The sequence below is a fragment of the Physella acuta genome, unplaced genomic scaffold (assembly GCF_028476545.2).
Source record: "Physella acuta isolate Inbredline_101_S28 unplaced genomic scaffold, ASM2847654v3 ptg000364l, whole genome shotgun sequence".
Lineage (NCBI taxonomy): Eukaryota > Metazoa > Mollusca > Gastropoda > Physidae > Physella > Physella acuta.
This window is the reverse complement of record NW_026731883.1, coordinates 521466-546537: the sequence shown is the minus strand read 5'-3', so window position 1 is coordinate 546537 and position 25072 is coordinate 521466. Positions and strand designations below refer to the sequence as shown.

General features: G+C 31.7%; 3 protein-coding genes across 7 annotated transcripts; 1 reads left to right on the top strand and 2 right to left on the bottom strand.

Annotated features, from left to right (window-relative positions):
* Positions 1-651: 651 nt before the first annotated feature.
* On the bottom strand, positions 652-8630 carry LOC131941535 (ubiquitin domain-containing protein UBFD1). 2 transcript variants are annotated; one of them, XM_059300810.1, is made up of 8 exons: positions 8570-8630; positions 5379-5570; positions 5071-5190; positions 4886-4921; positions 4565-4743; positions 4142-4316; positions 3628-3710; positions 652-3152 (listed from the first exon to the last, which is right to left on the bottom strand). In XM_059300810.1, the coding sequence occupies exons 1-8, from the start codon at positions 8583-8585 to the stop codon at positions 3042-3044; spliced, it is 912 nt and encodes a 303-aa protein (XP_059156793.1). In that variant the 5' UTR covers positions 8586-8630; the 3' UTR covers positions 652-3041. The 2 variants fall into 2 exon arrangements, with proteins under 2 accessions (XP_059156793.1, XP_059156794.1); XM_059300811.1 differs by lacking the exon at positions 8570-8630 and adding an exon at positions 8316-8338.
* Positions 8631-9654: 1024 nt separating this feature from the next.
* LOC131941532 (double-strand break repair protein MRE11) lies at positions 9655-18134 on the bottom strand. Of its 2 annotated transcripts, none has more exons than XM_059300806.1 (11): positions 17968-18134; positions 14964-15560; positions 14380-14635; positions 13859-14062; positions 13321-13414; positions 12823-12908; positions 12648-12736; positions 12119-12235; positions 11527-11836; positions 11233-11377; positions 9655-10797 (listed from the first exon to the last, which is right to left on the bottom strand). In XM_059300806.1, the coding sequence occupies exons 2-11, from the start codon at positions 15540-15542 to the stop codon at positions 10629-10631; spliced, it is 2049 nt and encodes a 682-aa protein (XP_059156789.1). In that variant the 5' UTR covers positions 15543-15560; positions 17968-18134; the 3' UTR covers positions 9655-10628. The 2 variants fall into 2 exon arrangements, with proteins under 2 accessions (XP_059156789.1, XP_059156788.1); XM_059300805.1 differs by having other exon boundaries at positions 9656-10800.
* A 29-nt stretch (positions 18135-18163) lies between these two features.
* Positions 18164-24544, top strand: LOC131941533 (UPF0602 protein C4orf47 homolog). 3 transcript variants are annotated; one of them, XM_059300809.1, is made up of 8 exons: positions 18164-18266; positions 18517-18775; positions 19209-19428; positions 20556-20693; positions 22257-22332; positions 23054-23242; positions 23367-23542; positions 23826-24544. In XM_059300809.1, the coding sequence occupies exons 2-8, from the start codon at positions 18676-18678 to the stop codon at positions 23866-23868; spliced, it is 942 nt and encodes a 313-aa protein (XP_059156792.1). In that variant the 5' UTR covers positions 18164-18266; positions 18517-18675; the 3' UTR covers positions 23869-24544. The 3 variants fall into 3 exon arrangements, with proteins under 3 accessions (XP_059156792.1, XP_059156791.1, XP_059156790.1); XM_059300808.1 differs by having other exon boundaries at positions 18171-18297; XM_059300807.1 differs by lacking the exon at positions 22257-22332 and adding an exon at positions 21612-21687 and having other exon boundaries at positions 18171-18297.
* The last annotated feature ends 528 nt before the right edge of the window (positions 24545-25072 follow it).

The window sequence follows — 25072 nt, the reverse complement described above, 5'->3', positions numbered from 1 at the left end:
CAACTTATGATGTCACTCCACATGTTATATGCTGTGGCATCTATATATGAGGTCATTTGGCTTGGGTCTGTTCATTTACTACTCTACAGGCCTACATCTGACACATAACACAAATAACTCTCCTGCAGCTAGTCAACAATGTTAGATTTGAGTCACCAATACTAGAACTGTGTTACAAACATTAAATCTGAATCACCAGATTAGAGTCACTAATACTAGAACTGAATCACCAATATTAGTCACCAATACAAGATTTAAGTTATCAACATTAGCTTTGAATCACCAGATTTTAGTCACAAATATTAGACATGTAAAAAAAAAAACCAACGCAGAATTAAAACAAGTTTGACTTTATACAGAGAAACATTATGACAGTTCAAGCCTGTATTCAATTGACTTAAATGTCTGGCTTGATTATAAAAATCAATAAATGTATCATCAGTGGTGAGTGGTTGAAGGAGTCATAAAACTCCATCAAATTGTTAGTGCACTGAGTCCCCCTTACCCATGGGTTCACACAGGCACGTAGCAGAAATATTCCTTGAAAGTTGTGGCTTTTAAGTATGTTAGATTTAGAAGACTCTTGTTCTTGGAACAAATGATCATGTTAAAGGACATCTGGTTAAATGTCCATATAAGTGGAGGGAGGGGGGGGGGGGGGGGGGTCTGTCACAAGGTGCCTTGTGAATCTTTGACTTGGGGGTGGGGAGTGTTCAGTATTGTGGATATGCACATGAAAAAAATAACATCAATAGAGTTAGGGGCCTACAGGTTAAAAAAACACATTTAAGTTCAGTCAATAATCAAACAAAGGTCAGGGTACAATCACACAAGGGTCTTAAAATATGGGTTATTCTATAAATAAACAGAATAAGACATGGGTCACGACACGGAATTTTTAAAAAAATGCATATTTTTTAGAAGTCTTCTTCAAAGTGAGATCAGATTATTAGAAGCTTATAACAAATTGGGACAAAAAAGTTAGAAAAAAAATAAAGCTATCATCTTCAGCACAAAGTAAAATAAAAATGGCAACAAAGTACTGCCTGAGAAACAAAGGCTCAGGTACACATAGTTCAAATAAAACAAAGAGAATGTGGGTTGAAAAGTACAGAAAGGTCAGCTTCAACTCTAACCTTACAGATCATAGGTTTAAAAAAAAGGTTAATTAATGATGGTTGAGATATGGTTATTAAGATCAGCTGTGGGATGTGAATGAATAAAAAATAGTGAGGCTTACACATGCAATTTACAAAATGTTACACTTACATGTGTAGTGGGGCGTGTTACACAGCTAGTGTTCTGCATTAGGTGTAAGTAGGACAAAGACAGCACACAGTTGTGTTACATATATGTTATCTGTGATAAACTTATGTCAGTTTTCACCAACATAAGCCCATTTAGATCAGGTTTTAATTTAAAATACTTTAATTATCCCAACTGCTCCTATGAGTCTTGGTAAACTTAAAATAAAGGGAGTAACAAATTCGGTTATTTAATTAAATTTGGCAGGATGTTCTCAAGTTTTTATTTTTCTGAATATCACAAACTCTGATCTTATCCCTGGTCTAAATAACAGCCCTGCCACGCGACAAACAGATCGTTAATCTCAAATCTCTATACAATTTTACTGTCCTGCTTGCATTCTTATATGATAAACACTCATGGTTTTACATTAAAATTTGTATTGTGTTTAGTGCTTAAACTTAAACACATTACATCATCTAATCCTGCTCTTTTAAAGACCCCCCTATGCTGAAACAAAACAAAAAATCATCAGCCAACTTATGCTGTCTGTTAAATGCAGTGTATTAACATAGTGTGGTGTAATGTTGGCAGTAACTGTATAAAGCACATTTTTAATCAATTTAAACTTGATAAAAAACACAATTACACAACCATTATTTAGTATTTGCTTATCTTCAAGAATTATAAAACAGGTCATTTAACAATATGTAAACAATATCATTTTATTAAAATAAACATTCAAGAATAAAAAATGTTCTTTTTTCCCATTTAAAAAAAAATTATCCTCAGACTCAGGGATGAAGGCTGGATAAGACCTAGCGTGGCAACGCAGTATAGAAATATTTCATGTCACCTGCCAAATTAATGTTATGTAACTAAAACATTATACAAATTAGTACAATACAAAACTGCAATTTTGGAGTAAAATACAAGTTTCAACTTATATGACTGAAATCATAATACTCATTTAACTTAAGACAGAAAATTACATTTTCAAGTATTTTTAAATGATCAAATAATTTGATTGTGCTGAAGATAAATGAGTCCATTCAATGGCCTGAACTATTATGCCAGGTATAACAACAAAACAAGAAATTAAAGACTAGTTATATTCACTCTTTGCAAACCTGAGATCTTCACCATAATGAACCTCAGATTCTATGTAATAATGTCTCATATTTTATGTACTGTTTATTGTCTCACTATGTTCACATTCAACAAAATCTATCCCATATTTTCTGTATTTCATATTTTATTCTTATGGTCATTACTAGACTTATTCTCAGGACTTCCATATGATTTATCCCAAACTTTCTCATGTGTATCCTTTGTTCTTTAAAATACATAAGTATATCTCATAATCCGTGACATTTAACCCCAACATCATGTGCTATTTACGTTCTCTGTACAACCCACTGTATTCCACACAACATATACTTATATAAGCATATACTATCATTTAAAGCCATAACAAAGGTTCAGTTAATACAAATGTTGAATTCACACAAGTATAATGTGTATCAATGTTTTCAGTTATTAGTAAACAAAAGAATTAATTCAAAACCAAAGAAACTAGCTCAAAAATCAGAACACAAATGAAATGTTGAAATTATATAACCGCTACACCTATCTTCATAATGGCATGTATAAAAATTAAACATCCCCCAAATATAAAGTAAAATTTATTAAAGTTAAAAGACACATTCAACCAACACTTAGCCTTGTAACTTTCAGTGCTTTTGAACCACACTTGTACATAAATACACTTGTAGGCAGCAAGTAGTCACACAGTGTTAAAAGAACTGCCACTTCCCCAGTATTGCCTCCTTGATTGCTTCAACATACTGCGCAGGTACCCAGTAGACCCAGTATCTTGACGCTTCCGTAGGGCCAAGTTGTATCCCCTACAAGTATAGCATGTGGACTTTAAAAAATAATTGAATAACAATAAAACATTAGGGTTGTCTATGATATTTTACCATTATTGTATATATCATGATCCTTTTTGTTTTTGTACCACTGAAAGTAGTGTTAGTAACTTCACAAACTAAGGACAATTAGTATTAGAAAGACAGTGGACGATTCAACCACCCCCCCCCCCATCTTCATCAGTATACAAGTCTTGTAAACAGTGATAACATCTCAGACAGGGATGGGAGTTAGTGAGGTTAGAAAAATAGTTATCTGTTTATTCAAACCTGGTTACCCAATAGTAGAAATATTCAGGTTTCTGCGGTCAGCCATGTTCAGATATTATGGCAATATCAGACAGCTGTTACAAAATGGTATCTCACAAATCTCTAGGTGTCTCACCTGCATAGAACTAAGCCAGATAAGTTCAACCAGTAGGTGAACCAAACAGCTGATTGAACAACTTACCATGATGTGATATTCTTCATGATCTTTTATTGGCTCAGAAACAACAGCTTTTATCGATTGCATGGGAATTTTGTCTGTTCTCTCTGAAAAGGATGAATATTTCAGATATTAATTTTAGAAAATTATAAACGTGTGGTTCTGGAAATTGAGACAAATATTAATATCTATTAATAAGATTTATGGCATTCTAACTACAACAAATTATATTATGCATATTCAAAAATATTTGTTCAGAATTTAATGTCAGCTAAGTAAAATGTAGCAGAGAAACAAATGATGTCATATTAGCATACGCAAAAGTTAGAAACTGAGAAAGCAAAATAAAATGTAAAAAGACGTAAGAGTCATAAAGTTATTTCTTTAATGCCAAAATTTTTAAGTTTTCTTTTTTTGGTTGTTTGTTTTCAACATGAAACACAAATTTATAATACATGCCTGTGAGCTAATCCAGAAAACTTACAACATTTTAAAAATAAAAATGGTAATAGACTTTAAATTGTGCTAAAAGGCAAACCTTTGGTGCCTAGCCAGAGCTGATCTGCTTCCATTTTGAATGTGAGACGAACTTTGCCCCCAGCCTTGTTGTACATCCCAGATAGAGGTACGGAGGGTAATCTCTCTGAGTGGTTTTTGATACCCACAGGCACATCGTCAGGCTTGCCATACTTATCCAAAACTTTTTTATGTTGCTGAAATTTGTGGTCATCATAAAGAGAGCAATGATTTTATCTTACTTATATAAAAATTATTTACATAAGCTAATACAAAATGTAATAGAACTTAAACAAATACAACTGTAATACATTAAAATGTTCACTCGTGTGCTAAAGACAGACCACCAATAAAACTGCTGGCAATGAATTCAATTATTTTTTTTATTTACTGTCTACATAAAGAGAAGTAGAGCAGAATATAGAAATTTAGAAAGAAAACCTACTTTCTGTTCAGACAAAGGCTCTTTAGCTGCTTTGGCTGATGCTTTCTCTTCTGCTTGTAATTCTTTAGGTGTGGGTGCACTGACTGATAAGACGTCTGTAAATGTGGAGCCAACAACCATCAGCTTAGCACCGTTAACAACTTTCAGTTCCCTCAATGTCATTTCATCTTTTGCTAAACCTGAGATACACAAAAATCAATGTTATTTTTAGTTAAACCTTGAAAATTACCATCATTTTTAATATAATTAATGTAAATGACTATAACCTATGCTTATAAAGCAAAACCTTTTTGAACAAGAGATAATTAGATCCATGTTTACCTTTGTACATAATTTTTTGTAATGTAGCTGGAACACCTGAAATATGAAAGAAAAAGGAGTTAATTCATTGTAAATTTTTAAAAGATTGGTAGAAGCATGAATTAATGGAAAAGAAAGAAAAAGAAAATAACTCAATGAACTTTTTAAGTGAGGTATGAATAATTTTAAAAATACTATTTTTTTACCTGTTAATTTTTCTATATGAGATTTCAGTTTGCTGATTGTATGATCAAGAGGGAATGAAACTTCATGTTTTTCTTTTTTAAATATCACATTAAAGTCAACTTTTTCTAACTCTGAACATTCTGTGAAATAAAGTTTATTTAACACAAAAAATTTAAATGTTGTTATATAAATATTCCTGGTCAAGATAATCATTTTTTTGTATAAAGAATTTTTAAAACTTCAGATAGAGATATAATCAAAATGGAAGTTTTTAAAACTATTTTGTATTAGCTTTTAAACTCTTTAAACAATAACCAATTTAACATACTATTTGCATCTTCTTCTTCATCATCCCCAACCCCCTGACCAGCAGCAGCTAATATTGACTGGATCTGTAACTCTGTACAGAGTGGTACAGCGGCTTTGTCCTGGGTAGCGTTGTTTTCCTCTTTCATTTCTGAAACTATGGGGGCTTGTTCTTCTAATTTAGGATCTACTGATGAGCCTTCCAAAGGTATATCTGAAGCCAAAATTTATTAATTTAAACAAAAAACTAGCACAGGGTTCGTACTGCTTTTTGAAAATGAAATTCCAGACTTTTTCCAGACATTTTCCAGACTTTTTTGGAAAAATTCCAGACTTTAGACAGATAATGTGTTAGCGAATAATTTTTTAAAATGATGCACTATTTGTACTGTCATTATAATTACTTATACTAAATTGACATTTATTTTAGGCAATTGAGCTATATTCATAGTGAACTTTCTCTAGCCAAATTGACAAAAAACATTTTTCTAAGTTTGCCTACACCACCCTACCTAAAATTTTAACAATTAAAATAATTGATTAAAATGATGCAACTATTTTGTTTCCAACATTAGACCTATGTAATCTGTTCCTGATCTAATTGCTTATCTTTTCAATTAAACTATCATTAAAATAGTATTGCATAATAGTGAGAGTTAATTACTTTAAAGAATAAAAATGTTATGTATTAATTTAGGTCTGCTCTTGTTAAGTAGCCTAATATAGGCTACTTGTAAAAAAAAATGTGGAGCAAAAAAATTAATAAAAAATCATTCACTGTTTGTGCTTATAGTAATAGCTGAGTAACGGGTCTGCAATTAAAAAAAAGTTGCCGGTATCCTTCTTTCCCCCCCCCCCCCCCCTCCACAGATATCCTTCCCCCCACAGACACAACACGGTGAAGGGGTCACTGTGAGGTCATAGTAGTCTAGACTTCAGTATGCCTGTTTAATACGTCATAACATGAACTGTGCTGTGACTTATACCCCCTCCCCCACCCAACGTACCAAGCAGTACCAACTACGCACTTGGGGTCACGGTGAGTTCACACAAGGGACCGATGTTACAAGGAGGGGCGGGGTAGTCTAACTTTAATCGACAGCATTTGCAAAGATTTTAAAAACAGTTTAATGGAATATGAATTAAAATTAAAGGGGTCATCCATTTATGACGTACACATGGAGGGGGGGAAGGGGTCGGAAGATTTTGTGATTACATTCTAAAACAAACATAAAACTTGTATCTTGCGAGTAGAATGTAAAATTAAGACGACTGTCCTGGTGTTTTAAAAACCATCACAGCATGTAAATAAAACACGGTATTTATATCTGCCCTAACATTATTGCGAGAGCGTGTCGTCACACTTTATAAAACCCTCCTCCCGACTTTCCGGAGTGTGACGTCATTTATAGACGACTACTAAATAAAAATAGTACCTCTTTGTTAAGCTGAAGCAAACAGAAATACAGGTATGAACCCAAGGAGGCCTTGCGACTTATTAATCTTATAAATGTTAATATTAATCCATAGTAAGTGAACGCGTGTGGACAGAGAGCGGGGGAGTGGGGAAGGGGGGGGGGGGTCTAAAATTCGAAAAATTGTTGTAAGTCATAAATGGATGACGCCTTACAGACTGATAAATTATATCTAAACTACCACTCACACATCTCCCCCATAACTTTTTGTTACGACTGCCTGCATGCAAACTCAAACGAGGAAAAAATAGCGGGTAAAATCGAGAGCCTAACAATCATGACGGCGATCATTCTTTCATTAAATGACAATTTTAAGTACTTGTAACACATTCACACGGTCAGTCGTGCCACAAAATATCTCTTCCCTCCCTTCCCCTCTTCTCCCAATGACGTAGTAACTGAGCATTTTTTCTGCGAACCAGCGAAAAAACGTCACACACAGTATAAACCCGCGCAATAGCGCGGGGAAAAAAATTGGAGTAAATTTACTTAAAAATAGCAATTTTTAAAGTTGGAAAATATGGACTACGAAGTTTTGTTTCTAAAACTAGATTCCAGACTTTTTCCAGACTTTTAAAAAATCCTGCCCAAAAACTAGCGATTTTCCAGACTTTTTAAAGTCTTAAATTCACTTTTTGAAATTCAAGACTTTTTCCAGACTTTCAAGACTGCGTACGAACCCTGCTAGCAGGAAATTGTAAAACTTAGATACATGTTGTAAAAAGGCTATCCCAAAATCAAACATTAAGAACTGCATACAAAAAATTTAAATATTTTCAAAAATACCATAGGATAAGCCATAGCTCTGTGTTGATTTTAAATTTTAATTGTCACGGTTATCAATTCCTTACTAAACATTGTGTTTTTATCACATTAGCACACATCAAAGCAAAATGATACTAATCTGCATGCAAATAAGGCTTCAAGAAAGGGTCTATTTCAATATGGAACTCTCAGAATGCTATCAGTACACTGACCACTCACAGCTAAGCATTTTTTTTTTCTGTGCGTAATTCATTTATTCAATATGTTCTGTTTGTAGGTTTAATGACCTTACATCTAACCTAGTCCCTAACAATAATGCCTAATCCTATACCTAACCCTTATGTCTAACCTTAACGCCAAACCGTCAAAAAGTTAAAGTCTTTATTTACTAGGTAAAATAGAACAAAAAAGCAGATACAAACTTTGATCCATAAGGAACAGAACCAACACCACAGTTAAACATCAAAAAGTTTTATTTCCAGCTTGATTTTTTTTTAGTCATGGCCACAACCAAGAAGACACAATTAGCAAAAATATGTTTTATTTTAGTTAGGCCTAATGTAAACACATACTTCACATAGAAAATAAATTATAAAAATTAGGCCTAACATTAATATTACTAGATCTATCTCTCTAGTCTACTCTAGAACTCTAGATCTAGATCTAAAGAGATTCTAGGACAGCAATCAGGATTTGTCAAGTCTCAGTCAGTCACAGACCTCACTGAGGTCCTCAGTCCTCAGACACAGAAGATTTCAAGATAGCCGTGAAAAACTTGAAAAAGTGAAAGCTCAAACTCAGACAGACTGAAAACATCATTCATGCTCATTCAATTCAATTTTGAATGTATGAGTAAAAACTTCTACGATAAAAACAGCAAGTGTCGAAAAAAATAAATGTATTGGCCTACTAAAGTATTTTATGTGTTTTAAATCAATAAATTTATTATAGACGAAACAAAATTAAAACCTACCAGAATTCGACGCCATATTATTTGTTGATAATGACTGGATTTGATTTCTTTCTCAAAAGAGTGTTTTCCGGCTTAGGGACCTCTCTGTAGAGATATACACGTCTAAAACTTGTAGCCTAATATTTTTTAATTACTATTATGTTAACCTGGAAAATACGGTCTTTAATTAATTATAAATATTTTTCATTTGTAACAAAAATACGTAATTGTTATAAATGCTGTAGCTAATAGATATAGTAGTTTCGTCCTTTTTAATAGCAGTTGTCTAAATGACGTCATCTTGGGGGCTTAGGGAGAATGAGTTTCTATGGTGTATCTATAATCGGGGGGGGGGGGGGGGGGTTAAACCATCATTTTGAAAGTATAGTTCCATACAAAATTATCAGCTCCAAAAGATATGTAGGCTTATGACTTATGATATGTAAAACATTACTTTGATTTCGATTTAAATTCATGGGAGAGAACCGATGAAACTTTTTTGCATACATTTTAAATAGGATAAGGTCCCTTCGTTTATTTTTTTTGTTTGTTTTTTTTTTTTTAAGATGCCTGTAATAAAAATAAAATTTTGATTATTAAAATACAGGCAAAAGGTAGCAGCTTAAGATTTTGGTGAGAGTTTGTGAAATTCAGGAAGGGATACCCTATAGAAACCCAACGTCCTTTTCAAAACATTTAAGCACCTGTGATGGCTGATTCCATAGTTGGTCACTGTGTAAGATGTAGCCAAAAAGATGTTTTTTCTCAGAAAATTTGTTTTCCTTATCGCCACCTCCTCCCCAGCATATTTATAAGCTTACAGATGCAATTCCATCCAGTTTTTACCAATACCTTACAGTAGTTAATAAAGTGTGTACACTTTCATGAGCACTTTTCTTTTATTGAAATCTGTACACTTATTGTTTTTGTTGTATACAATCTAATTACTAATTGCTATAAGAGCTACTTGAATGAAGTTTTTAACAGAGGAAATTTTGACAACAAATTTATAACAAAGCAAATATTTTAAAATATAGTATTTTGTATTTTAAAATTATTTAACTCATCAATAAATCATAATTTTTTCATATTAAATTTTAATGAGAATTTTGGTTTTGGTTTTTCTTGTACAGTAGAAGTAAAAAAAAAAAGAAATTAGTAATAAAACAATACTCAAATTTAAAATATTATACTTGCAATGTTTGGACATTGTTCAACAGAACAAGATTAAAAAGAATAATAGATTTCTCAATCCTAAGTCCCAAAAACTAGAACAGTCTGATAGAAGTAATAAAGATAATCCTAAGTTTGAGAAGCAAAAAAGTATTTGAAATGCCCTTTACATTTTTTAAACATGATAGATATTTTTTTTTGTTATTTACAATGTAAAAAACATTATGTAGACCAAAAACTAAATGGATTTGTAGAAATGGTATACCTTGTTAAATAAGGTTTTATAAGTAGTTTCTCAAGCCTCAACAGAGCACCATTATAATAAAGTAGCCTACTACATGAACACCTAAAAATTGTAACAGAATTTATTTTTTAAACTTTCAAACACACTCAAAGCTGCCATTTTAAAAATTTGCATACAAAGTACAGTTTTTGATAATTTTTAAAAATCTTTCAAAAACAAGCAATCCTCCATTTATAATTGTAGAAGGGAAAATATTTGTACAAGAAATCCTGATATTCATAAGGACTATATTTACAGAAAATTAAAACATAATATTTTTGTCCAATGTAGAAACAGTAAAGGAAGATGTTGGACCTCAGCATTATTTTAAATTATTTTCAAAATATAATCACATTACTACAATCATTATTTCTACAAACTTGTCAATCAAATATTACTGTTAACAAAAGATTAGATTTACATTAAAATATAAATGTAAAGATGACATAATAAAATATAATCTACAAGCATCTACACATTTTATCATGAGATGTGATTTTTAGTAAGCTTAATGTCTGAAAGCTTAACAATGATTGCTGATGTGATTAATTGCACTTCTGGAATCATCAATAGCTAATGTGGTTAGGATAATATTTTTCTGATTTTCAAAAGCTTGTGAAAAAGTTATTTCTTTTTCCGCCTAACCATTGTTTCCTCTTCGGAGTCTGAATCTACAAATGTTATTTCTCTTTTTTTTCCAGTTCGGGCTCCCACATTTCTGCTGGTTTTGGTGTTGCTAACAGAGGACCACTCATCTTCACTGTCATCTAATATAATGGAATCCTCATCATCTCTGCTGAAAAGTCCAGTGTATTTAAGCTTTATATTAAGCAAATGATTTAAAATGTAATGCATTGGAACCAATTTTAAATCATTCGGAATGAAAATACAAGATTAAAATATTTGTAAAAGCCTTGAGTCATGAGTAGACAAAATATAATTATTATAAAAAAGAGATGTCCTTTACAACCATTTAAGTACTGGATATATAGAATACTTTGTAGTTGGTTTATTAAGATATATGATTGTCATACATACATTGCAGCTAAATACTGAAAGACGAAATATTATAAAATAAATTTATTATTTTTGTTATTTTTCTTTGTTGTCAAATAAAAAGCGATTAGTTTTAATGCAACAACAAAATGTATAGGCTTACTTTTCAGGTTGCTTAAAAAAAATGACACAGTGTCATTTATGTGGGGTCCAATAACAAACATTTACTTACAGTGAACTTTGCTTTGAGCTTGCTGGCTGATAAAAGGACTGAATTTTCCTAGTTCCTGACTCAGCAACTACTGCCGCTTTACCTCCCCTACTTCCTCGTCCACCACGAGATCCTCTACCACGAGCTGGTCTGCTACTGCTCTGGTCTAAATAATTCAAAACATTTCATATTAGGTTTCTTTTTTAATATGCAGCTAATAAACATTTCTATTCATTATAATTTATAACATGGGGATATATGACATTCAGATTCAGACACAAACAGATATTTTTACAAAAAACAAAAAAAAACTACCTAAATCATCATCTTTATCAGCGCCTCTTCCTCTTCCACGACCTTTCCCCCCACCTCGACTACCTCGCCCTCTCCCTCTCCCAGTGGTTGAAGCAGCAGAGCCCAAGCTTTCATCCAGGTTGCTGACATCATCATCAGACATGTCATCATCACCATTACTGGCCTGGGACTCCCGTTTGGATTGGGCCACTTTTATGGCCTCTTTTACTTCCTCTTCTTCTTCACCAGTCTTTTTTCTCCTCTCCTCTTTAAATCTTACAACTTCATCATCAATCCTATCTTCCGAGGTGTTGCGATTTTGTAAATGCATCTAGCCATTAAATAAAAACACATGATAAACGTTTTGTGGAATTGTTTAAATATTTTAAAAATTTTTTAATGAAAACACCTTAAAGAAAGACATTTGATTATTACAAAGGATATTTAAATTTCAAAACAGATAATCAAGTAACAAAATTTACTCATAAATTGCGATAAGTGAAGATTTTAGGTAGACAAGTATTCAACAAGCAACATGTGTATAGATTAAAAAACAAACATTGAGAGATTTATAAGTAAATGTAACTGTATTAAGATAGGCAACAAGCACTACCTGTGTCTTTTTTAACTGGTATTTGACCAGTTCCCCTATTGCTCCTTTTTCATCCTTATCTACAAATTCTTTTACTGCCTCTCCCATTCCTTTCTCACTCAAAAGTTTCAGCTGGTACTGTAAAAAATGCATTCATTATTATTTAGATAAATTCAGTTAGTGTTCAGAATATTTCTTGGGTTGGTTGATTATTTCTGGCTAAAAAAAAAGTTGTTAGCTTTCCACGAAATAGTAATGTTGTCATGATTTTATTTTAAAAATTTAGTGTAGTTGTTTTTTTGTGGCATTACAGCTTTATCATTCATTTTTAAGTGTAGGCTCTACATGCTGCTACACACAAAATTTAAATACAAATGAATTTTATATTACTAAAACTGCTGCTAACAGTGAGTCAGTGTGTGTTGTGAGTTGCTAAAATTAGAGAAATAAACTAAAATATTTCTAGTTTTGTTGGTGAAGAAAAAATTGTATACTGCTGCTAAATATTATTTTAGAAAATGAATCATGCTCTAATAATCAAAGAACTTACGCCTTCTGCAGACACAAGTCTTGCCACCATGTCCTCAACTCTTGAGCTATCCAGAGGAATATTCTTGATTTTTGCAAATAATTCAGGATCTTTATTTTAAAAAAAACATATTGTTTAGCATTATACAATATGTTTCTCTTAAATAATGATTCAATTACACAGATTAAACAACTACCTGATTTTAATCTTTCAGTTTTCTGCCTATGAAAATGGACCATCATTTTTGGATTAGCCACTCTGTCAACAAACTTTTGTCCAAATCTAAAAAAAATCATTACATTTTATAATTAGGCGTGCGTTGAAACTTGCTTCAGCTAAAAGCCAGCACTACATTTCAAATAGATACTATAAAAGGACTACATAGTATAGTAGATAACATATAAGTTTATAAGATCTATTTTTTAAAATGTCACAAAAGTTGTAATTCAGATATAATAACAAACTTATTTAATTGTGACTTGGGCACAAATGGGAAAAGATGATGATGATATTAGGTAAAAAATTTAATTAAAAAGAATCCTTTTTGAAGAATGAATATAGAATGTGTTTTTTTTTCTGACATGTTTGTATTGATATTGTTCACATTACAAAGGTCAATTTTCGCTATATAAAATCGGTTTGTTGAAATAAAAGTTTTCAGTTTTTCTTGCTAGTGTTGATTGTTGATGCTTACCTCTGAGAACTGAAGGGATCAAATCCTGTGTAATCGACTCTAATTCGAATAAGTGGTTGTTTGGGTTGTTTGCTACTTCCTGAATGTTCAGCCTCTTCAATAACAATTTTTTTATCATTTTCATTTTCAATGCAACCTCATTCAAGTAAAGTTATAAATTTTATAAAGTTTTTGAAAGAAGAAATTTAAAGTAAAGCTTTGGTAGGTGCAACAGTTAGAAAACAGCATAGAAATGAATGCATCAAACAACATTTTTACTCAAGCATTGGGCAAAATTTTGTGATGGGTTTTTTTTTTTTAATATCAATGAATATTGTGCTACTTTCTATAACTAAACCTGTATGTAATCGTGAGCTGGTTTGAAAGAGATAAAATATCATTAAAATCTCCATTTGAAGAGGCCTTCTACTCTTGACATTTCTCACTCATGACCCACGAGCATATGTAGTTTATTACTAACAGAATAACAGCGCAAGACTTTGCTGATATTACACTAAACAAAATATCTCTCAATCAAACAATTTTTTATCTTAAGTACCTGCTTGTTCCAAGAGGGCCTCAACTTTTTCAACACAAAAAGCTTCTGCCTTTTTCTGTGAATTAGCATCTGTGGGTTGGATATGCTTGCACAACACAATATCATCCATGTAGAACTGCCTAACTGACTTCAAAGGTATAGACTGCATTCTGAAGTTTTTGCCATTTATTTCAAGTAGACCTACGTGTTTAGCAACTTTTTCACCTACAAATAAGTGGTGAAATATTAGACTATATACTTTATTTGTATATTAAAAGGATTAACTGCTTATAAAAAACTTCCAATAGGCATATAAGTAAAGTTCCTATTTTAAATGGTCCATAAGGCAAAATAAGTCGAGTCCACCTGTTTCTGTGTCCTCGGCATATGAAGCACTATGCCTAGCCAAATAAATATTGGCATATTAATAACCCAAAAAATGCAAGATCATTGGTGTGAGACAGAATGCTTTGCTGTGAAATCATCCTTTAAAATACTATGTTCATATTCAAACAACAAGATTGTTTACAATTAAAACCTACCTTCACTAAGAGATGTAGCTATGCTACTCCCTGGCTGACAAATATAAAGTTCCTGGACTGGATTCCACTCAACTTTTTCTTCCCGGATATTCAATTTACATTCATGCTCATGTCCCCAAATGACAAGGTCAAGGAAGCTTTCGAGGAACTGTTCTGGAATGTAACTGGTGGCAGAGTGTTTAGCTCGGTTCTGGTGCAACACAAACATGTTGAACCAGCTGTCCTGGTTCTCCTTAGGTCTCAGCATAGTCACATCCTACAAGTTTAAAAAAGTATATTTAGACTACGTCCTAAAAGTTAAAAAAAAAAACAAGTTGACAATCTACTAGTTTAAAAAATACATTTAGACCACATCCTAAAAGTTGAAAAACTGAGTCTGCAATCTACAAATTTAAAAAAATATATATTTAGACTACATCCTAAAAGTTATTATATTTAGACTACATCCTAAAATTTAAAAAACAGTTGACAATCTACAAGTTCAAAAATGTATCTAGTCGCTTAACTAAAGTTTTAGGTCAATCTTATTTAAAAATAGGTATAAAATCTGAACTAATAAACTCTCTAATTCTTAAACTTCGTACCTTTTTGAGAAACATTCTGTGCAAACGCTCATCTCTTATTGATCCCAGCCCATAGAGAGCAAGTTTTGTTTGACCCTTGTGTAGAAGTAACGGAGAAATTTGAATTTTGTCCAAAGCTGTTGCTTTTCCAAAATAGTTGACCAAACCAGCAGTATGTAACAGATCAAGTGAGCACAAATTGCCTGGTCCAGTTGGGTCATCATGATTTCCATGAATGGAAAACACAGGAATGGAAACATTTAAATTAGGATCATCATAATTAACTGTTGGAAACTTGCAATGTTTAAAATCTACAGATTGATCACTTAAGTACTCAAAATGTACTGGTTTGTCTCCAAGGCAATATTCACGAAGCAAGGCTAAACATGCATGAAGTGTTGTCCTAGAAGGTTTGTTGTCGTGAAAAAGATCTCCACCATGTAAGACAAAGTCTACTTTCTTTTCACGTGCTATGGATAAGATTTCTTCAAATGTAACAATTGAGTCATTTCCTCGGATAGGGTCATTTTCCATATATCCAAGATGGACATCAGATGTGATCAAAATTCTAAAAGTGGAGTTTGGGTCAGGGTCTGCCATTTTACACAGCTTGCAGTTCTGAAAATATACAGGATCATATCAACATACTTTAACAATGAGAAAACAGACAAAATTTAAAAAGGAGGGCGGCAGTTAAGACTAAAATTGTATTGTTCCAGCTTAATTGTTATAAATTTTTGTCTAAATATATATATACGATTGTCAATTTGTCTGTCTGTAGCCAAATTGTGTTTTATACATAATACACCATTCATCTGATCACTATAAAACTTTTGGAGGAAGTTGAGAACACTCCAGCAAAAGTTTCTGGCATATTCAATTTTCATATAACAGGTCCCTCCTTTACCCCCAATCGAATAATGAAGGTGATATAACCAAACTAAGCTAATTTTTACAAAAATATTAACTGAGTCGTTTCCCTTTGTCAATTATGTCATATATGCATTCCTACATGCTACACTCCCACAAAGGTTTCTGGCAGTAAAAAAATTTAAAATATAGATGGGGTGGCTTTCCTGCTGTAGTATGTGGTTGGGCGCCCCAATTTCCTCCGCTGCTACCTTAGCATCTTGGGTCCGCTGATTGGGTGCTGCACATGAGGTCAGTGATTCTGCTTGAATCATCAGACAAACTTCACCAGGGAGACTTTCGGCACGTTCCCTAATGTAAGTCTGGTACCCATCAGAGCTGGGTGGACTCCGGGACGTCCTATAGTCACAAGTCTGTACCAAGACATGAATTTGAGACCTTCAGGCAGACAGCCAAATGCAGAGTGGTGTTCTACCTTACCCTTATGGTGAATGAACAACATACACTCCAGGTTTCCATACAGCACACCCTGGGCCATCTGGGCGGTAGTGTGAAAAAACCTGCGCCCCAAGAACTAAGATGCAAGAAATGTAGTGCCGACATTGTCTACATTTATTAAGTCAAGTTCTAATCAACCAAAAATTATAACTTTGGTACCTAGAAATAGCTGATACCAAAAGCTGATACCATGTTCTGTTAAATTACCTCACACAGAAGAGGGGTTTAACATCAGTCTAAGTAAACTACTCAACTATGTTTGTTGAACACACATATTTGATTAAATTCCTTTCTTCTCAGATCAAAATTGAAGTGCAAGTTTTCAGGATTCTTAGAGGAGAAATTAGGGGGTCAACAGTAATATGCAAAAGTTTATCAAAAAACAATTGTAAAAATCACACAGCATTTTCCTATATTGTAACCTTACTTAACGAAGGGTAAAAAAAAATGAAAAAAGAAATATCAAACTAGATTCTTGAGTTAGGTGGTATGATTCTGGCTAAAGTTAATTCAATATTCAGGACTAGGTTGCTCATTGATTAATATGCTCAACAATCTCATATAACTCAAGTACAATATGATTAGGTAAGGAATCAAAGTAACACATGTGTTTGCCTTTTTTCTGATCCTAGGAGTCAACTTTTCTGAAACTAGTTTTTTTTTAACTATTTGATCAAGGTAGTTTTAACTAACAGCAAAACAATCTGCTTTGTATAAGAACTCCCATGGTTCTAGTTAGTAAGTTTAGTAATAGTAGGCCTAGTAAGTTTAATTAAAATAACAGCTATTATAAAGTAATGGGCTGGGGAATAAAATCCATGAATAAGATAGCATTGCCACAATAACTATAAGTGTATAATAACCTTAACTTTAAGGTGGTATATAGGCCTATAGTATATATTAACTATATTTTATAGTTACAATATCTGAAAATTAGACCCAAGAGCCCTAGGAACTTACTAATTAGTAGTAGTAGGCCTTATGTTTTTATTAAATTCACTGCTAGTACTAGTTACCTAGTGGTTCTATCTATTAGCAACAAGCCCACCGGTTGGGGTTGGTTGAGGCCACGCCGGGGGGGGGCGTTCTGCCCGGGATTCAAGGGACGATTAAAAATAGGCCCCAATTGTCCATTATTTTTAGTAGTTAACAACTTGCTTACCTGATTAAATTTTAATAGCCTAATATTTTAAATAATTAACCTGGCAATATAATATGGCAATATGGGGTGTTTACAATGTTTAGAGTTTAGTTAGAGTTTAGATTCTAAATTTTAATTGAAATGTGTGTAGTGTAGTTTCAAGTTTGTAAAAGACCAGAACTAAAATCTAAATTCTAATAAATATAAAAACAATCAAGATCTAGATATCTAGATTCTAGATCTTTAAATTTTTTATTATTTTTTTTATTCTAGATCTAGATTTTCTAGATCTAGATAATCTAGGAGATAGATCTAGATTCTAGATTTAGATCTACTTTCACTTTCATTTTCCAAAAAAAAATCCAATAGCAAGAGTTGAGAATTATTAGTGAATTTTGCTAGATTTTATTTTTAGAACTAGAATCTAGATCTAATCTATTTACTTTGTTTAACCAAAGATAAAAAAGCGATTGTGTATCATGCTTAAATATATTAAATACAGGTTATTGGTTCTACCTTTATTTAAACAAATTTTTCAATACATTTTCTTTTTCAATAAGTTAGCTTTTGGCGTTAGTTCTTCTAGATCTAGATCTAGATCTAGTCTAGGTCTAGAGACTAGAAGTTGTCCCAAAACATGGAATTCATTAGCGAAGTTCTTCCACAAACCAATTTCGTCAAGTTTTCCGACATACATTTTGTATTTTGCTGTAGCAAAACCTTTTCCTTCGCATGCGCAGATTTAAATCTCCATAGAGATTACTTCAACAACATGTCTGATCCTACAAGACTGAAAAAGAAAATTTAGTGTTGTTGTCAGTAAAGTTTTAAAATTTAGAATTGCAAGTAATCATCAATGGACTTAATTTTTGTCATTATGTGACAAACATTTATAGATTCTAGTAGTAGTTACTAGTTTGAGTTATCATGAGTTGAATCTAGATCTAGTAAAATATTTTTAGGCCAGGCTTTTAGATTACTTTAGAATTTTTTAATTTATTTTATAATAATTTTATTGTTTAGTTTTAAAAAGGAAAGTTGACTTTTTTTCCATGCATTCCGCAGGTCCAGGGTACTGTTTAGATTAGATCAAGTAGATTCTATATTCTATACTGAGTATACTGTGTCTGTGTAGGATTCTGCTGTACATTTTTTGACTTTCAACCCTTTAACATTTTATAGTATTTTTATAATTTAATTGGAGTAAACAGTAACAATTAAAAAATGGGTGACAAAGGAGGAAAATCAGACATGGAAAGAGTGGGTTTATTCAAAGAAATGAAATATATCACAGTTGGAGATCCATTCAAGACTCCAGGGCAGGGTAAGTTCAAACTGATATAGAGAAATCTAGATCTAGTCTACTACGACTACTGACTACTACTACTACTACTATTTTTTGTTTCATTTACTTTTTAAAAGTATTATTCCCAGTACAATATATGAAAAGAATCGCTACCATAACTAAACTATAACCCACCCTCATCATTTTAATAATTAATAGGGCCTACTATGTGGGAATGGTCAATTAGCATAATCATTATGAGTAACAGCTACCCAGTTTAAAGCTAGAGGCAGAGAATCAGCAGTCTTTTAAAAGATTCCTTTATTTTTTAAGGTTGTGTGTGGGAATACTACCATGATATTAGTCAACATAAAATATAATAGTTTACCAAGGCTTATTTCTGATGGTAAAGACTAGGGCAAACTGTGTTTTTAATTTTTAATTAATTTTTTAAATTAACATTAAATTTCAGGAGTTTTTAATGAATCAGCCAGCAAAGGAAAGCAAATGCTGCCTGGGGGCTTAAAAGAAAAGTCAGCCAAACAAGATGGATATTTTAATGATAAATTTGGACGGGTTTTTGAAGGAGAAAGCTACACAGATCCAGTTAAGCTTAGAAGACTTCACCGTATGTCAGAATCAAAAAAGAATTTATCAAAGGCATTCTTACCAACAAATGGTTACAAAACAATGTAAAAAATAACTTTGTTATTATATTGCAGACCTAAATCTTTGATTAAAAATAAATTATTTGCTGATGGTAATATGATCTCAATTACTGCATAATAAAGTACTTAGCTTTAGTGTTGTTGGGCACATTTAAACCAGTGGCGTAGCGAGGTCGGGTGTCACCCGGTGCGGCTTTTAATGGTGTCACCCCCCTCAAACTTTTGATTTGCACCCCCCCCCTCAAACTTTCAGTTTGCACCCCTCTCAAACTTTCGATTTGCACCCCTCCTCAAGTTTTTCTCTATATATTTTGCTATTTTTACTTTCTCGTATATACGTAGTATAGAGAAAGTATTGTAATCGTGCAAAAAAAAAAAATCGAGATTTTTACAAATCTCGACGTTTTACACCTCACTGATACGGAAAAACATAATTTTGCAATCTTGTCCGTATGTCTGTGTGTGTGTGTCTGTGTGTCTGTGTGTGTGTCCGTGTGTAAACACGATAACTTGAGTACCGTTACAGCTAGGTTGATGAAATTTCATATATAAGTATTATATCAAAATCGTAGATCCGTATCAACTTTTGAGCGATTTCCGACAACCGGAAGTGGTACTTTTTCTACTTTGAATTTTTCAAAAGCCTATAACTTGAGTACTATTTCAGATAGATAAATGAAATTTCACATGTAAGTAAAAGATCTAATTCTCTACCTTCTGTTAAATTTTGAGTAATTTCCGTTGACCAGAAGTAGTAATTTACGCTACTTCCGATTTCTCAAAAAACTAATGTAAATTTTAAAAGTACTAATAATATTGCGCACTATTATGCGCTTTTTTATTTCGCGTTCACTTGGTGTGCAATTAATTTGTCTACGAGATTTTATTCTATTTTTAAAACTTTTAAAATGGATTAAAAATCATGTCTATAGCCCGAGTTCCCATCCCCTGTTATTTTATATAAAAATATTCGAGAAAGTTTAGGGGAGATCACTCCCGGTTTATTTGCCTTGGTGTCACCCCCCTACATGGTGTCACCCGGTGCGGTCCGCACCCCCTGCCCCCCCCCCTCGCTACACTTCTGATTTAAACTAAATGTTTTGCTACAAATATGTTCTTCAATTAATAATCTTCCTATAAAATCTAAATAGGAATGGGCTTGGAACATTTTATGGTACATTAGGAGGAACAGTGTCATCTTTTAGTCCTGCATCTAAAGAATCTGGCTCTAAAAGAGAACCTCTTAAAAATATACTCACTAATCCTGGTAAAAAAGGCACAGGCTATGGGTAAGAAATTAAATTACTTAATCTATATCATCATTTGATTTAATGTTCCTGATTGCTCTTGCTACGGGTTTTACTAGAGAATTACAACCAAACCCAGTTGCTGTTTTCATTTTTACTACTGAAATGGGGCAAAAGGAGCACTAAAACAGCACTCAATAGCTAACCTGAAAATCTTGATTTTGGGTAAAGTATAAGGGTAATATTGTAATATAGATAGCTAAGCATAGTGCAGCTATTCAACATTTTATTAGCTGCAGTCACAGAAAGAGTTAAAATCTGTCTGCCACATTGACTATCAGGTCAGAAAAAAAGAGAACTCATTTTAAAAAATATCAGATAGATAAAGTAAATGTCCTCCTTTGTCTCATCAGACTAATAATTGTTTCTTTATTTTCTTTATAAGGTGGCTATTAATAAAATAATAGATTATTTCTTCCTCAAATATAAAAATGGCAGTCATAATTTAACATTCAGAATGCTAACTTTTATGACTGGGTCATTGAAAGATGTACAGCACTCAATTTGTAATCTAAAAATCTTGAGTTTTGATAAAGTATAGGGGGTGTGAAAAATTATTTTAAAAATATCAAGCCAAACTAAATTTAAAAAAGGAATGTTTCTTGTACAGTTATTGCTTTTATAATTGAAGTTCCATAAATGTATAGTGATATTTAATGCATCAAAGATAATATAGTTTATAGCCTTTCAGGATGGGCCTACATTTTGTTATTTAAATACTGATAATAAGACCACTTTTTTAAATATCTTCTTTCTTTTATTAATAACAGAGATTAACATGTATATATCATCAAATAAAATTGTATTATATGAAAGATTTCTGTTGTGCGGAAGTTTAACAAACCAACAATTTTTTTTTATGCTGGCATTTATGTCATACATTACTGGTGGTATTTTCAGATATATTTCAGTAACTCTAGGAAAATATCCTAATTGCCCGCCCGACCCATACAGTAATGACAAAGAATTGTATAGGGTTAGTGTAAATGCACTTGAGTGACATATGATACACTTTTAAACTAACCGTGTGTGTTTGATAACTTTAGATTTCAGACTCTTATTTCCTCAAGCACTTTGTCTAGTATTAGTAAAATAAGTTTAATTTTTATCATTTTATGGTTTTTTTTTATTTTGATATGTGTTGTTCTTTTTTATCAATGAATCAAGATGTTTTCACCCATTTTTTTACAGTAGGCCTACATATCTTATTATTGTATTTTATAAGTATGTTTTACAACCAGATAATATTTTTCTCTGACTTAAGTTAACAATGAGGACCATCTTAGAGAAACATGAAATTATAGCTCTGTTTAAAAATTGAATACTTTGGTATAGAAAGAAAATAAGGAAAACATTTGGTTTTCTTTTTGTTTGGAATTAGCTGTTCAAATTTTTTTTTCATTTTTCAGCACTAAAAACACATTTACACAATTTTTATTTTACTGTAGCATGCTTAGTAATGAGTTGTGTGGTTTGAAAATTTTACATTTTATTGCTTGTGCTGCTTTTTATTAATAATTCACATTATTTTTGCTTTGTGTGAAGCTATGTGAATATTTGTTTGAATCCATATCCACCACATGGTGCAGATGATTATAATAAAGGAATTATGATGTATAAGGTTAGTATTGTGTTGTCTCTTTACAAAATAGATGTTAGTAGGCTACTATATTTAAACTTTGTTGTTTTCTTATGATCATTTTTTTATTAGTCATTCCTTAAGAACAGCATTGCCTACTAAATGCCTGACTTGTTACTTTAAAACTGCAAATTTTTTATTTGAGAATTAATGACATATAATGTAAAATTATTTCATAATTTTAATTGATTTAGTGTCAAATAAAATAAAAGTACTTTGTCAAACATTATGATATAAGGATGATGATTTTATAGAAGCTTTTTTTCTTGAAATAAAAATCAGAATGTTTAAAGAAAATTAGTTAACCCCTTATTGTGCACTTCATAAAATCAGTTTAAAAAATTGTTTAAATACATTTTATTATTTATATCTCACAACATTTTTTTTTACATTGCACTTCGGTTTGAGTGATATCAGAATATTTTTTTTTAAGTTGAAATCACAAGTCAAGAATATTACAAAATTTAGATGCCTAAGTTTATAAAAATGTATGTAAATATGTATTTTCAGAAATGTAATGTTATTTCGCCTACTATTTCTACAAATTCATACAAAATTAAATATTGTTAAGATCAATTAAAAAAATACTATTTGATACATTTTCTGTCAATGAAAATCTTTTTTATTTTTCTCATTTTAAATGTTTCAATAAGTATGAATATTTCATTAAAATTCTTATTCTTTTACTTTTGTACTTTTAAAGCAAGATCTAGCTAAACATAAGGCAGCTCTCAAAGCTGGAGCATTCCGGCTCAACATGCACCCTGCTGATTATTTCTCTCCAAATCCCTACCGCTCAGATGTAGGAGTTCCTGCCCCTAGGAAATGGGCAGGAGATCTCCCTGAGAAGCCTATCACGACTCCTTTCCGCCCTAGCAACCCTGGTAAAAATGTAAGTTCTACTTTTCATTTTCAAAGATTGTTTAAAGAAGTAGTTTAAATCAGTGTTCAACCTTGCTTTTCTTGAATTTAAGGAAGTATTTTTATTTTTTTTACAATCAAATTTGTTCTTACAGCTTGCTGGAATGAAGGCTGGTACATTTGACCCTTACCCATCGCACTCAGCAGACCCATATGGCATCAAGTATAAGCGACCAGTCAATGTTGTTAATAAAATAGGCAAACAGTTTGTGCCACCTCCAGGCCCGAAATCTACTCCTTGCAATTCTATTGTGAACCAGAATGTTACAAGGTACATTTTTACTCATGTTAAAGCAGTCAATATATTATTTGGTTAATGTTATGATTCCATTTTAAGATTCTAAACTAGCTTTAAATTATCTTCAGTGATTTTCGTATCCTTTTTTATCTCATAAATGTTAACTGTGCATTAATTAAACTGCTTGCTTATTTGACAATAATTTTGCCATCTTTATATTTTGTTATTTAATTTTAACATTTTACAAAATATATAGGCCTATTGTAAAAATTCTTGAAAATATATTTTAAGAAAAAATTGTAAAATCTTTTTTCAGATCCGTGAACATCACAAACTATCGTACCATTACTGTTGTATAGTTTGTAAAGCCAGATTAAAACCCTATTGAATACATGACAACAATGTCTACCTTTCACTACCATCAAAGTAATCAAAGAACATTATTTTCCTAGAAAATAAACATCAGGATCAGACTATAAGACATTTTTCAGTTTTGATTTTGACCTTGTTTTGTTAATTTACCTGTGTTATTGTTTATATTGCCAAAATTTAAGATATGAATCTATTTACAATTTTTGAGTGTTGATGTACATGTTTAACTTTTTTGTTTGACAATGTTTATTAATTGTAAAGTATTTTTTAATTCTAGCTTTTTTTGTTTTGATTTTAATTCTGTGCTTGTGTTCATCACTTGCTATGTCTTGTACTGAAATTTTAGGTAGTCTCTTACCATCAGCATTCTTTTTAATATCTTTATCCCACAAGAGTAATTTAAATTTTTCATTTATATCTACACATGCTTTCTGACATTAGGTACTTTATTGTCAAGAAAAGTTGTTTCAATTGTAGTTTTATGTAAATGTGTGAATTTTATATTCAAATTTTTTTTTTATTAATGTAATGTTTTAGAAAGTTGTAATTCCTTCATATGTAATTTATTGTGAAAAATGTAAGTAACAATTAAACATACATTATTGTAAAATGAATAAGTGAAATATTTTAAAATAAATCCACATTAAAGAAATAAGGCAAATAATTAAGTTCATTGTTGACTGTTTTAAATCATTTTTACATTTTTTACTACCATGTGTATATTCTATAAGACTACAGCAGCAAAACACCTGTGATAAATTTTTCATTAAAATTATGTCTACACTAAAGAGCTTTTGTATTTACCCTAGCAGTCATTTTAGTCTTACCTTGTCCTATCGGACATTAATGTCAGATCTAATATTTAAGAAAATGTATTTACAGATAGGTATAGTTACATGGGTTGTTCTGATTTTTGTAAAGTGTATTTAGCTCAATGCTGATGAACCCTCTAATAGTCTAAATGTGAATAATACTATCTTCATGCTTTAAGTTATACTGAAGACTTCACATTAGCTTTTAAAGAAAAAAATAAAAATCAATGTTAAGTATAGAACATTTTCTTTTAAAGTACTTTTTTAAAAAACATTTGTTATAAAAAGAAATACAGATACCCTGTTGAGTCTGTCAATAGGGCAGATTCAGTGACTTTGGCATGAGTAAGTTCCAAACCCAGCCACCTTTACTTTCCCT

What these genes read in the sequence shown, in the direction of transcription:
- LOC131941535 (XM_059300810.1), bottom strand. An exon ending in TGAAGAAGAAGATGCAAATA is followed by an intron (nt 5,191 to 5,378) that starts GTATGTTAAATT and finishes TTTATTTCACAG; the next exon opens with AATGTTCAGAGTTAGAAAAA. An exon ending in TCATATAGAAAAATTAACAG is followed by an intron (nt 4,922 to 5,070) that starts GTAAAAAAATAG and finishes TTCATATTTCAG; the next exon opens with GTGTTCCAGCTACATTACAA.
- LOC131941532 (XM_059300805.1), bottom strand. Translation starts at nt 15,542, where the DNA reads ATGGCAGACCCTGACCCAAACTCCACTTTTAGAATTTTGATCACATCT. An exon ending in GACTTGTGTCTGCAGAAGGC is followed by an intron (nt 12,236 to 12,647) that starts GTAAGTTCTTTG and finishes CATTTTTTACAG; the next exon opens with TACCAGCTGAAACTTTTGAG. An exon ending in AGCTCAAAGCAAAGTTCACT is followed by an intron (nt 10,801 to 11,232) that starts GTAAGTAAATGT and finishes TGGACTTTTCAG; the next exon opens with CAGAGATGATGAGGATTCCA.
- LOC131941533 (XM_059300809.1), top strand. Translation starts at nt 18,676, where the DNA reads ATGGGTGACAAAGGAGGAAAATCAGACATGGAAAGAGTGGGTTTATTC. An exon ending in ACAAATGGTTACAAAACAAT is followed by an intron (nt 19,429 to 20,555) that starts GTAAAAAATAAC and finishes AAATCTAAATAG; the next exon opens with GAATGGGCTTGGAACATTTT. An exon ending in AAGGAATTATGATGTATAAG is followed by an intron (nt 22,333 to 23,053) that starts GTTAGTATTGTG and finishes GTACTTTTAAAG; the next exon opens with CAAGATCTAGCTAAACATAA.